The sequence below is a fragment of the Lagenorhynchus albirostris genome, chromosome 3, assembly GCF_949774975.1.
Source record: "Lagenorhynchus albirostris chromosome 3, mLagAlb1.1, whole genome shotgun sequence".
Taxonomy (NCBI): Eukaryota; Metazoa; Chordata; class Mammalia; order Artiodactyla; family Delphinidae; genus Lagenorhynchus; species Lagenorhynchus albirostris.
This window is the reverse complement of record NC_083097.1, coordinates 59,317,267-59,331,713: the sequence shown is the minus strand read 5'-3', so window position 1 is coordinate 59,331,713 and position 14,447 is coordinate 59,317,267. Positions and strand designations below refer to the sequence as shown.

General features: G+C 45.0%; 1 protein-coding gene across 1 annotated transcript in view; it reads right to left on the bottom strand.

The window, feature by feature from the left end:
- Positions 1–3,071: 3,071 nt before the first annotated feature.
- ANKDD1B (ankyrin repeat and death domain containing 1B) overlaps positions 3,072–14,447 on the bottom strand; it is a 54,087-nt gene continuing 42,711 nt past the window's right edge. The window contains 4 exon segments of the mRNA XM_060146318.1: positions 3,072–3,366; positions 3,368–3,401; positions 8,074–8,167; positions 12,642–12,743. Coding sequence (XP_060002301.1) covers positions 3,072–3,366; positions 3,368–3,401; positions 8,074–8,167; positions 12,642–12,743 — 525 coding nt within the window.

Here is a 14,447-nt window from a genome sequence, read left to right as displayed (position 1 = left end):
GGAGGATAATGTCATGGAAGGTAGGCATAATCCATGCACACTATTCCTCGTACCAACCACTGCTTGAAACTGAATATTGGATCCGTGATGTGATGTGCATTTATGTTCTCAGTTTCAGGTAAAACTGCACCAGCGAAAATAATGGTGATAAGTTTTCAAAGCATCTTCCCTGACAGTATGGTCTTTGGCAGAGTGATTTTTAGCAGTAATCCCAGCTGGCAAAATAATTGCCTGTCTGCTCTTTTCTCTCAGCATAGAAGTAATTTTTTCAAACATACTAACTCGCAGAGTTCCCAAGAGGAACAGGCATGTTGAGCAAGACAATTCTTAGTTGTAGAGCACTGTCCTGTAAGATGGTTCAGCACTCCTGCTGCCCTCCTCCCACCCACACCCCTCTCACACATGCACACACACAAAAGTACTCCTGCACTTTTCAAATGCCCAGCAGGGGAATGACACTGAGAACCACCAGGCTAACAACGGGACCAGTGCCGATTAAGTCACCAAAGGAGAAGCTGCATGTTCTGACACCAAGCTGGGACTGCTGTGGCTCCGGGAGGTACTTGTGCCGACCGTCCCCTACCATTTTAAGAGAGCGGGAGTTCCTATCTGTTGAAAACCGTAACTCACCAGCTAGTTCTGTAACTCACGAGCTAGTTCTGAAAACTGCAACTCACCAGCGGGAGTTCCCATCTGTTGAAAACTGTAACTCACCCACGCACACCAGCTCTTCATACAGGTGCTTGACCGGCGTGGCCTGTGTCACCAGGGCCCCGTGGCCGTGTTCACGGAAGCTCTCCTCTCCCGTGGCAAGCACGAAGGGCAGATGCTGACACCTCCTTACTGTGAACTCAGTTCTAACACAAGTCCCATATGACTGTGGTTGCATGTTCATTCCTCCTCTGGCAGCTGTGAGATAAGAAGCCCAGTGGATGAAAGCCCTTCCAGTCGCCTCACTGGTACTTCTAGGGGGACCAGAGTTTGGAGTCTCTCAGCACTTGCCACGCACCTGCTGTGCTTAACACAGATGAAAGCTGAGGATGAGAGAGGGGAGGGACAATCTTAAAGAGACGTGGAGCTTTTCTTCAACGTTCAGGTGGCACTGCTAGAGGCTAGCACTTCTCAAACTTAAGATGCGCAATTCACCTGAGGGTCTTGTTAGAGTGAAGATGCTGGTTCAGTCAGTCTGGGGTGAGGATCTGCAGGTGAGTAAGCTCCCAGGTCCTGCTGCTGCTGCCACCCGTGAACCACACCCTAAGCAGCCAGCACGCACCCACCTGCCAGTCCAGCTTCCAGGAAACTCCTCTGGTAGAAGTCTGCAACCCCCGGCCAGGCCAGGGCTCTTCACTGGGCAGATCTCACTAGACGCCTAACCCCTGAGAGGTGTTCAGGGAAGTGCTGGGATACGGAGATGGGAACCGTGGTCCCTCGCGGCTGGAGGTCACAGTTACAAACCCGTGCCAGGTTCCTAGCTCTGCCAGATGCCGCGGTGAGGAGGGCCTGAGCTCTGGGGAGGAAATCCGCTGCACAGACTGTTAGAGGGGCAGGGAGAACAAACTATATGCATGAAGAATGTACTCCTAGGGACTTCCCTCGTGGTCCAGTGGTTAAGACTCTGCGCTCCCAGTGCAGGGGGCCTAGGTTCGACCCCTGGTCAGGGAACTAGATCCCACAAGCTGCAACTAAAGAGCCCACACGCCACAACTAAATAGCCTGCACTTGGCCACAGAGATCCCGCATGCAGCAACAAAGACCCGGCGCAGCCGAATAAATAAATAAATTAAAAAAGAAAAAGTGCTCCTAGGTGAATCCAGTTCCTTTCCTGAATCTTGCCGCTGCCAGACTAATTTCTCTTAAACACCGTCATCAACGTGTCATTCCTTTGCTCAAAAGCCCACCAACTCCACTGTGCCAGTAGCATAACCCAGGGTTACAATGTAGTTGGATTGTGAACGTTACTATTATCATGCCAACGAGATTATCAATTCCGTTAAACATGCACCATGGCTTACAGAGCTGATGTATGCTTCCCCTGGCACAGCTAAACACACGCTAGGCACTCGGTAATGTGTGAATGAAACACATCAAAACTCCCCTTATCCTGATGGCAAGTACTCTGAAAGCACACTACATTTCCAAATCAATTTTTTAGGTCAAGAGAAATTTCCAGAAGGCAACTCCATTTTCCTAAAGACTTCACAGAATACTATGTGCCTAATTAGCAACAAGGAGAAATCTTAACAATACAAAAGAAATCTTTTTAGAAACTGCAGTCAATATTCAACATTTTCAATGCGTTATCTTCCATTTTTTCATGTGAAAATGTATCCTTAGAATTAGCAATAAAAGTGTCATAATTTACTTGTGTGCCCATGTGCCCATGAGCTGTGGTTCTGCTATCCCCAATCCCCAGCAATCAATAATGCGATCACCCCCTGCACATGGGACTCGTTCACATCTCATGACAGCCATGTAAGGACAGTGCTCTGAATAAAAAGTTTTGCCAAGAAAATTCTTTGCTTCTTTGTTTTTAAAGCTAATTAGTTGATAATGCAAACAAGCTTTCTGTATTTCCTAGGTTTGGGTCAAATCATAAAAAAGCAAAGCTAAGGACTCCGACCTCACTAATTCTGACATCTGGAGTCTGGCTGAAATGATTCCATGGCTTGGAATCCTCTTACCAAGAGAGCCATGGGTCTCTATCCCACACATCTCTCATGGGACACCTGGTCTCACCAAGACACCCCTTGCCCCAGGCCTGGTTTAAGGGATTCCTTCCTGGTGTGGAAGCCCTAAATAGTTAGCCTGTTGTTAGGGAATGAATCCATTCACCCCAGGATGATCTCAAGGAACTCCAGAAATCAGGTGGCTTCCCAGTGACAAGCCAACTGTTAAATCCTTGCTTCCTTCGTGCCCAATTCAGTTGGGAACCTTAATTTCCTTCTAGGCTAAATGCCACCTTTTCAATATGGCTCAATAAAAGTAATCATCCTTTGCAAACTTCAAGCTACTGCAGATTCCCATGAGTACTAGCAGTCTGCAAGGTTCCCAATCACCTCTGTGGTCCTAAGCTAACTGTCCCCACTCCTGGGCCCCTGCAGTCTGTTGCTTATCAAGAGCACTGGACACCCACTTGGAAGATGGGCACCAGTAAGGATGGCTCTTCCTAATACCGAATGCCTCCTGCCCACATCTCCTGGGACATGCTGACCTGACCACTGCTCCTCGATGGCTCTGATCCGGGCGTCTGTAAAGTTCCACAAATGGGCTAGCCTCTGCCACTCGTTGGTCTTCAGCTGACGGTAAGCCAGATGCCAGAGGAGACTGAGAATGTGCCTGGTCTCCTGACTGTAATCTTGCTTGAACGGTTGATGGGTCCTTGATGTTCTCACCATGCTCCTAGATTGAAGGTAATTGTATCAGATGAATTCAGACATTTTCTGCTGATTGCCTTATTTCAGAGTACATACGTATATATTTTTTCAGATGTAACCCATAGAGTGGTAACTGAGACTATGTTTTCAATATTAACCATGACTGGATCATTTTTTTGCCATCCAAGATAGAGACAAATGTCTGAAATAGAAAGCTGGAGTCTGGAGTTCCCTGGTGGTGCAGTGGTTAAGAATCCACCTGCCAATGCAGGGGACACGGGTTCGAGCCCTGGTCTGGGAAGATCCCACACGCCGCGGAACAACTAAGCCCGTGGGCCACAACTACTGAGCCTACGCTCTAGAGCCCATGAGCCACAACTATTGAGCCCACGTGCCTAGAGCTTGTGCTCCGCAACAAGAGAAGCCACCACAATGAGAAGCCCATGCACCGCAACAAAGAGTAGCCCCTGCTCACCGCAACTAGAGAAAGCCCCTGCACAGCAATGAAGATCCAATGCAGCCAATAAATAGATTAATTAATTAAAAAAAAAAAGCTGGAGTCTGTCTGACACAGGAAATGTGAGGGATTTTGCCATGCTGTATCGCATGCCTCTATCCCAGCCTGCTTCCCACCCCAAAAGAAAACAGAGGGGGTATGCTGACTACAGAAATGTCACAAAAACAAATGTATCTTTAAAGGCGTTACTTTCAACCATATCCCTTTTTCTTCTTTGGGGTGTTTGATTTTCTCACATCAAAGTTTCAGTGGGGCCCAGACTGGATATATTCTTGATAAGACCCCACAGCTGATCCCTCCATTCATCCTGCTCTCTGGTGACTGGGAGGAAAGCAAATGAGCATCCTAACCCTGGGGGCCGAGGAGTGGAGGACACAAGGCTCCATTATCATTTTGTATTACAGCCCTGCAGCCAGGCTCATCCTAGTAGCACCGTGCCTGGACTGATTCTTGCTTTCTGATTTGTCAAAGACTCCTTTTGTCCCTTTTTAAGAATCCACCAAAAAACCCCACGAAAAACAAAAAAGAATCCACCAGAGTGCTATAGAATCCAACCAAAACAACTGGAGAAAATCTCAAAGTGAAAGCAGGGGTCATGGTTTCCTATGGCTGCCCCTGTCACACACATGCCAGCAGGGCTCCAGACAAGCCTTCCTCTGGAGAGTGGGAATAAGGGACACGCAGGACACAGAGCCCACCAAGAGGTTTGGGACTTCCTATCTATTCTCCTTTCGTCTTTTACATATAGTGAATTTTGTCTTTATCTTTCATTTAAATAAAAGTGACTCAGTGAAAGATACTCTGAACAGCCATACAGGAGTCAATGCTGGGGCAGGAAGTGGACTAAAGGGATATGGGGACCTGGTTTTTGAACCCTATGAGAAGAACGTGGTGAGGCTGGTGCCCCGGCCACCAGCATGGACCAGCCTGCACCCACACAGCATCAGTGACCTCCTCTGGAAGGCCTACAGACTCCTGGGAAACTTGGCCAAGGAGAACAGCAAGACTGTTCTCTGATATCTGGACTTTGTGAACAGAAGTTGGAATAGGAATGGGAGGAGTTAATTTCCCATAATTTTTTCAGGGTCTTTTTTTTTTTAACACTTTTTTTTAAAATTAATTAATTTATTTTTTGGCTGCATTAGGTCTTCGTTGCTGTGCACGAGCTTACTCTAGTTGCGACGAGCGGGGGCTACTCTTTGTTGCGGAGCACAGGCTGCAGGCACACGGGCTTCAGTAGTTGTGGCACACGGGCTCAGTAGTTGTGGCTCACGGGCTCTAGAGCACAGGCTCAGTAGTTGTGGCCCATGGGCTTAGCTGCTCCGCGACATGTGGGATCTTCCCGGACCAGGACTCGAACCCATGTCCCCTGCACTGGCAGGCAGATTCTTAACCACTGCACCACCAGGGAAGTCCCTTTCAGGGTCTTCTTCACCCCAGCCTTGCTCTACTCCCACCGTGCCTGGCTCCCAGGAAATCCTAAAAGAGGTAAGGCTGAGGGTGGGAGATCCAGAAACTTAGGAGCTGTGGGCACTGCCCTTTCCCCTTTTCTCCTCGTTCCATCTCCTGAAAATGTTAAATCCAAGATCAAAACCCCAAGTACCACCAATTAAAGGGAAGACTACAAAATGCCTCTGCTTTCAACTCCGCATTACAGCATTTTTATTTCTTTCAGAAACATGCCTGCTTTGTGCGTTCCAGGATTGGGCTGGGCAGTCCTTCAGGCTTCCACAGAAAGGGCCAGGGATTTGGAAAGCCCAGGTCTTTTTCAACAGTCAGTGGAAGCATTAATAACTTGTCTGCAAAGCACTGAACTATTTGCAGGAATAACATAAGCCAGAACTGGAGGAAACTGAAATAGCATAAGCCACGATTTTAGGAAGCCCCCATCTACCTCTGAACCATTGAATTTATTATTTTAATATAAATTTACTTATTTTATTATCTATTTATCTGTTTATTTATTTATTTATTTTGGCCCGGAGCTGTGGGCACTGCCCTTTTTCCTTTTCTCCTCGTTTTCCTTTTCTCCTCGTTTCCTTTTCTCCTCGTTTATTTTATTTGGGTCTTTCGTTGCTGTGCACCGGCTTTCTCTAGTTGCGTCGAGCAGGGGCTACTCTTTGTTGTGGTGCATGGGCTTCTCATTGCAGTGGCTTCTCTTGTTGCGGAGCACGGGCTCTAGGCACGTGGGCTTCAGTAGTTGTGGCTCGCTGGCTCTAGAGCACAGGCTCAGTAGTTGTGGTGCACGGGCTTAGTTGCTCCGCAGCATGTGAGATCTTCCCGGACCAGGGCTGGAACCCGTGTCCCCTGCATTGGCAGGCGGATTCTTTACCACTGCGCTACCAAGGAAGCAAGCCCTGAACCATTGAATTTAATGATAGATGATTAGATGGTTAGGTAAATGGGTAAATGGATATGAGAGAGGAAATTCCAATTATCTTTTTAATCTTTTCATTAGGAACCATTTTATATTAGGCCAAGATATAAACTTGTTTAATAACAAAGGGAATTTTAAATAATAAATAACAATAAATATATTTGGTTAAAAAATTTTTTTAAGGCTCTATATGAAAAAAACAAGTCTTCTTCCCACTCCAGACCTCAGGGTCCCAGTTGTCACCAGGGTTAACAAGCCTTAGAATTTCTGGGGGTCTACTTCAGCTATATGTATGCATTATTTATGATTTTCAAAGTTCATCCAACTCTCACACCTTAAGACTTGTTAGGAAAGAGGGCTTATTCATCTGGTGGAAAAAATAATTTATTCTCATCTAGGAAAAAGAATCTAAAAATGCTAAGAGGAATTAAAAATAGCACCAATGAATATTCCTATTTTTAAAGAAAATGTGGAAACAAAGACGGAACTTGGGAAAGTCATCCTCAATAAAATACAGTGATGATCTAAGAAAACGAGAATGAGGCTAGGACAAAGAGGAAGAGGAAAAAGGAGACTAGAAATCAGAGGAGGAAGGAGAGCGATTAAACAGAATTCTAATTGTCAAATGTTATTTTGTTTTGTTTTGTCCTACAGGCAAATAAGAAGTCGGGGGAGGACAGTGTGGCGTTTAAACTGATCCCCATATACCAGGACTACTGAGCCAATTAGACGGTACTGCGGGGGCTTCCCTGGTGGCGCAGTGGTTGAGAGTCCGCCTGCCGATGCAGGGGACACGGGTTCGTGCCCCGGTCCAGGAAGATCCCACATGCCGCGGAGCGGCTGGACCCGTGAGCCATGGCCGCTGAGCCCGTGCGTCCGGAGCCTGTGCTCCGCAACGGGAGAGGCCACAACAGTGAGAGGCCGCATACCGCAAAAAAATAAACAATAAAAACCAAAATAAACAGTACTGCATTGCGAGCAAGGAGGCAAATCAATGCCCCTTAAGGATTTACGGGACATTTCTCAGGACATTTCTAATTTGCCAATCTAGACATCAGTCTGGGCTTAAGGCTCCTCAGGGGTAGTCATGTGAGGGACTAGGACCTAAATTCTGGCTCCAGCCTGTTGGACCAGAGTGGACATTCAGTCTAGGATGGCAGCAGAGGGTGGTGTCTGGTGATGACATTCCTGCCCAAGGACATAGACTTGAATCTTGGAGGGGAGGGCATTCTACTGAGAAGCTGCGTGAGTGGCAGCTATCAGAGGCAGTACTGATGAAAGAAGATGGAAGGAATGTCTTGGAAACAAGCTTTTGTTTTCTAAAGATGAATAAGGTTTTCGAGACCATTGGAGAATACTTGAGTGCTGAGTAGCCGGCACAGCGGTATGCGGAAAACTGCAAAACCCTAAATATGAACTTCCTTACCACTCAGTAGAATGCGAGTCTGGGAGCTTCCAGAAGGGACCATAGCCAGAGACTCCGTGACAGCAGGCACAGCCAGCAGCCAACCACCCGAGCACGCACGCCAGGCTCCTTAGAGCCAACGTGGACTGGCCTGCTTGGCCCAATGGAGCTCTACACACTTCAGTTCCAACCACTGGTGCTGACAAAGGATGGAGAGGAAGAGAGGCAGCTGTTCACACCGCAAATTGGACAGCACAGGACAGAAGGGACAGCTATAACACACTAACCAGGGCCCTCCCCACTAGAGCGGAAAAAAGACTTACACAGACCCCAACCTGCCCTGTAAGAAGAGGGGGCTGCAGAAGAGGCCCTCACCGAGCTGAATTCGGCTTTTCTTCCTCTCTCCAGGCGTAGCACCTCTCGGCTTCAATGAGTGTGCCCACGATGACGCTGCAGTTGCTCCTGGCGGCCACGGCCAGGGCAGTCTTCCCTTGCTAAAAAGTCAAACATCAAAGAGTCAGGCAATGCGGCCTACTGGTTAGGAGCTCTCGCTTTGGAGCAAGGGGGCCTGGATTCAAATCCTGATCCTACTGCTTCCTTGCAGGGCAAATTTGGGCCAGTCCTCAGCTTCCCTAGGTCTCAATAACTACCCCTCTGAGTAGTGGTGAGGGGCAAGTGCGATAACTCTACAGGGTCCTTAGGACTGTGTGTGGCACAGTCTAGGGCTGTGTGTGGTAATCGTCTAAGAGATGCTAGATATTGATAGTGTCAGGTGCTGTGTCAATGGGGCAGGGGGAAGGATTTGGGCTTAGGGACCCAACATCAACAGGTAACGTTCTACACTTGCTCTATCAATGAGAACCCAAGCATTTCTCCAAGACCGGCAGTGGTCTCCCTGGCTCACTGCACTGTGAAGTCCTCAGCAAATAACGTAATCGTATGTTTTTCTCCTCCAGAGTCTGACTCCGCCTGTGGCAGAGGCTTTAGTCAGTGTCCCATGCCCCACCCACCACAAATAACATTTTTCTTCTAAAAGAGACCTCCAGATTTTAGCTGGGCACTTGGCCACCCCGAACATTTCCTAGTCTCCCTTACCCTTGGGTATGTGAACTAAGTTCTGGCCAATGGTATGTAAATGGAAGCAGCACATGCAACTTCTGGGAAGTTTCTTTAAAAGAGATTTCAAAGTTTCCTCCTCCCCCAGTGGAACGCTGGCATGACGGGAGGAGCCTGAACAGTCACTTTAGATCAGGAAGCGAAAGCCATGTGTTGAGGAGGGCAGAGTAATAAAACAGAAGAGGGATGGATCTCATGCAGAATACAATCAATAATAGTAACACTACATAATACAGAATTTAGCTCACGGGCCTCCTATCCATAATTTTTTCCTATTATATCATATCACCTCTAACCAAAGATGAGGGGTTGGGGTTGGAATCTTAACCAAATGGAATGAGCAATAAAGGCTGTTCTAGACATAATTTGGAGCATGAATGGTCTGGCGCCCATATGGTACGTTATACAAGTTACAAATGACGTACCTTGGTCAAGATGGATATAGTTCAGGGGCTTCCCTGGTGGCGCAGTGGTTGAGAATCTGCTTGCTAATGCAGGAGACACGGGTTCAAGCCCTGGTCTGGGAAGATCCCACATGCCGCGGAGCAACTAGGCCCGTGAGCCACAACTACTGAGCCTGCGCATCTGGAGCCTGTGCTCCGCAACAAGAGAGGCCGCAATAGTGAGAGGCCTGCGCACCGCGATGAAGAGTGGCCCCCGCTTGCCACAACTAGAGAAAGCCCTCGCACAGAAACGAAGACCCAAGACAGCCAAAAAATAAATAAATAAACAAATGTGGGGTTTTTAAAAAAAAAAGATGGATATAGTTCAAAGCTACAGCATACAGCTTTGCAAGCAGTGTCCCCTAGATTTTGTGCAGAACACAAGCTATACATCTACACTTTTTTCCCAAGCAAAAGATGGTGGTCCCTCATTTGTTTTCCAAATGACCCATGAAAAATCTGCTCAGGGATCCTGAAGATAATGTAAATGAATGGTCAGAAGTAACCTCGGAAGAAGTTCCAACCTCAGAAACCCATGTTTCTATCCTTAGAGATCCAGAAACTTATCCTGATAATTCTCTCACAAGGCTGAGTATTTGTGAAATGCAACTGCCACCAGTCAAATGATTTTGTCTGCTGTCCCGGAACTGAGACCCAGGTGAGCCTGAAAATTAGAGCTGAAAGTAATCAGCGTCCAATCAAAAGAGACAGTAATGAAATTAGGAAGAAGTGCATTTTGCAGGCATTTAGCAAGCCTCTAATTGTATGCTATCCAAATTCTGGCTTGTAAAGCCATCTGAATCACCATAATTAGCCTATTTTGGGAAGGCAGCATTCTGGGAGCCAGAGGTTTCAAGCTCATAGGAAAACCTTCGCAGGGAGTATAGCTGGAGTAGAAATCCAAATACTTGTGCCGTTGAGGGCGGGTGGCCCTCGGAGAGCTTTGTGACGCCACAGGCTGAGAGGACAGGGAAAGTCAACTTTATACCAAAACTTGGCTCCTTTTTTTCCATCCAGAGCAGACCTTAATTCAGTCACTTGTCTTTGGTAAAAATTGTGGGAACAGGCAGAAAAGATAGTTTTTATTCATTAATTACATATGTCCTGGGTGCCAGAGAGGCACCAGACGCGATGAGAAAAGAGGGAGGAGGAGAAAGGAAATCTGGGAAATCAGACTGTGAGGCCCAGGAAACTGTGTCTTTTGTTCTGAAAACAGAATCAAGCTGTAGCACAGACGTGTTCACTGGAATATCCAGTCCACTTGCAGTGGGGGCCCAACATAAGTTCCCTGCCCAATGCTTTAGATTCTCTACTCACCAGACTGCCCTGGAGGTGTTAAGTGTTATTGACAAAGTAGAATAAAAGAAAGCACAGGAAGCTATTAACATTTAGCTACAAATGCTAAATGTTAATACTAAGGCCAAATGTTAACAGAAGTTAATGAGCCACTACTGGTGGAATTCCACCTAAGTGATGGAAATATGGGTGATGGTGTTTTCCTCCCCTATGCTTTTCTGTTTTCCAAATTGTATTACTTTCATGATCAGAAAAAGAAAACTGATGGAGACAAGTAAAATAACATATCACTAATTCAGATCCCACAAACATGCAATGTGTGATTCTGAAATAAACTAGGGAGGACACAGGCTTGCCCTGGGAATGAGGGATGCACTGAGCTGATGACTAGTGAGGGCAAAGACCAGGAAGGAAAAACTGCAACTTCTGGAAGTGCTGGGCAGCCAAGCAGCCAGTAGCCTTAGCTTTGAAGCTCAGCTCTGCTTCTTACAATGGCCCCGATGTCATCAAATCTTCTCTTACAAACTGGGATAATTTCGTCTGCCTCACAAAGGAGACGGGAGAATCGAGCTAAGATGTGAGTGACTACTTAGCCAGGGGGGATAATTCTCTTCTTCTCTTATAAACTGGGATAATTTCGTCTGCCTCACAAAGGAGATGGGAGGATTAAGCTAAAATGTGAATGAGTACCTAGCCAGGGGGGCCACACAGTGTCTTCTTCTACACCTTTCAGTAAAGCTGGAACCCCAACCCTGCCATGGCTGAGCCTGCGGAACTGCGTCACGTGAAAGAAACAAAGCTGTCTGTCTTTAAAAACACACCTACACAATGGCTTAAGGGTGCAAGCAACCCAAATGTCTATCCATGGATGATCAGATAAACAAAATGTGGCATATACATACAAGGGAATAGTATTCAGCCTTAAAAAGGAAGAAAATTCTAACACATGCTGCAACTTGGTTGAGTCTTGAGGACACAGTCCCAAAAGGGAAAATACTGTACCATTCTACCTAGATGACATACCCAGAGTAGTCAAATTCATAGAGACAGGAAGTGGAATGGGGCTGAGGGAGGAGGAAATGAATGTTGCTGTTCATAGAGTTTCAGTTTTGCAAGATGAATGAGTTCTGGAGATTGGTTGTATAACAAAGTGAATATTCTTAACACTACAGAAATGGACATTTAAAAATGGTTACAGGAATTCCCTGGCAGTCCAGTGGTTAGGACTCCGAGCTTTCACTGCCAAGGGTGCGGATTCAATCCCTGGTTGGGGAACTAAGATCCCGCAAGCCACACAGCACAGCCAAAAAAATTTTTTAAAAGTAGGAAATGAATAAATTAAAGAAAAAAAAATGGTCAAGATGGTACATTTTATATTGTGTGTATTTTACAACAATTAAAAATTTTTAAATAAATTTAAAAAACAAGTTTAGACACATATAAATTTATTTATTGCAGTTCTATTTATAATAGCAAAAGCTTAAGGACAACTTATATGCCCATCAGTTGAGAACTAAACAAATTATGATATATCCACACCACAGTCTATTATGTAGCTGTATAAAATAGAAGAAACTTTCCATGTACTTACACGGAATGATCTTTGCTTTATACTGATAAGGGAAAAAAGCTAAATGTAGGACAATATGTATAGGTATCCACAGTTGTGTATAAAGGATGGAGGAGTGGAATTAGAGTATAATATATTTATGTTTGCTGTTATATGCATAAAGAAATTCTGGCAAGAACAGAAGAAACTTACAATAATGGGTATGTATGGCAAGGATAGTATGAGAGCCAGACAAACAGGGACGCGGTAGATGGGAAATTTTTACTGTAAAACCTTTACTAAGTTTTAACTTCCTGAACCATGTAAATCTATCATCTTTTCAAAAAATAAATAATTTGAATTTTTTAACGTATATTTTACTGTTGAGAGTAAAAATTCTTACCAACTTATCTCAATTAAAATTGGGATGTTACTATCAAGATACAAGGTCTCTCCAATTTGTGTCCATCTCACAAAGGATGTGGTAATACTACCCCTCAAGGCTTACAGCCGGCAGGGAGGACTCAGCAAGCAGCTCAGCTAAACAGAGTGAAGCCCATGAACTCACTTTGTCAACAACCTTAGGTCACTGCCCACCTTCCGCAGGGTTTCCACCAGTTCCACACTTCCAAGATCAGCAGCTACATGCAAAGGAGCTTGTGACCTCTGACATGAGAAAGTTCAAAAATGTAATCCAAGCATGTTAAGGAGAGAAAAAACTTGCATAGTTAAAAAGATAAAGAGAAAGCAAAGGTGTCCTACACAGGCGTAAGGGAAAATAGATAAGGTCACATATTTTTAAACAGGTACAGGAGACATTCATTGCAGTGTTATTTATAACAATGAAAAATTGAAAGGAAGTTACATGTTTAGTAAGGAAACTCATGAGATAAATTACGGTATATCCACATATTGGAATAGTAGGAAACCATCACAAATGATTTTTTAAAATGATTTCAATATGGGATACCTAGAGTAGTCAAGTTCATAGAGACAAAGTGAAACGGTGGTTTCCAGGAGAAGGGGGAGGAGGGAATGAGGAGTTATTGTTCAATGAGTACGGAGTTTCAGTCTGGGAAGATAAAGTTCTGGAGATGGATGGTGTGAGAGTTATGTACATTGTCAGTGTACTTAATGCCACTGAATTGTACACTTATATGGTTACAATGGTAAATTTTATGTTATGTTTATTTTGCCACAATAAAAAATAATTTCAGAGATTTTTAAAAATGAAAAATGCTTATGATACAACATGAAAAACCTTAGCAAAATAACACTATCTAGCTGAGCTCAATTTATAGAAAAAAATAGAGGGAAAGAAGGAAATGCATTGGTGATGTTAAGAATAATAATGTCTAGACCGAGGGATTAGAGCTTATTTTTATTGGCTTCTCAATGCTTTTCTCTATTTTGTAAGTTTCCTACATTGTAGTGTATAAAAGAGTGCAAGACGTCTAATTTCTTTCTTGAATAACCACTTTCCCATGAAGAGGATAAGAATGCTTCAGAGAAATATATGAAATCACAAGAAAATCACCCATCTTAACCTCCCACTGAAAGGAATGCTGATGTGAAGACAATTCTAAAATTTTAGCACAGAAAGGAACATTGGCTATAATCTAGCCCAACTCCTAAACCAGAGAGAGGAAGCAACTTCCCAAGGGTCACACAGCTGGGCAGTAGCATCTAGCCCAGGACTCTTGCTACTAGAGCATATGGCCAACCTGCTTGGGATGTTAACATAATTAATATCAACAAGCATTTACTGAAGACCCACTTTTAGGTGGCAATGTGCCCCTCTGGGGGCTCGTTATCCATGACATCAAACTTACACTGACAGACCTATCAAAAGTCTACACCAACATGGAACAGAGACACAAGTGTCATACATCAAATACCCATAAAATCTCCCTGTGGCAAAACTGCTAGAAGTCTAGAAGGCAGGAAATGCACCAAAATGTTAACAGAGTTCTCTTTCTTTGGGGGGATTATAAACAAATTGTAAGTTTTTAGCTTATTTATGTTTTCTTACTTTTATACGTTGTGTGTATTCCTGGTCTAACAAAAACCATAAATGATAAAGTCTACTTCTATAATTGGGTGGCAGCCTAGCAAGCCTCCTTCACTGGAGTGGATCTAGACAATTCTGGTGAAGCCAGAATCACTTGGGTGCTCTGTCCATGTGTACAGCAAAGACTCTGCCCATGAGGAAAGATGTGGGGCATTAACATAGTTGAATACATACGTATGTTCAATAATAAGAGAGGGGCTTCCCTGGTGGCGCAGTGGTTGGGAGTCTGCCTGCCAATGCAGGGGACACGGTTTCGAGCCCTGGTCTGGAAGGATCCCACATGCCGCGGAGCGGCTGGC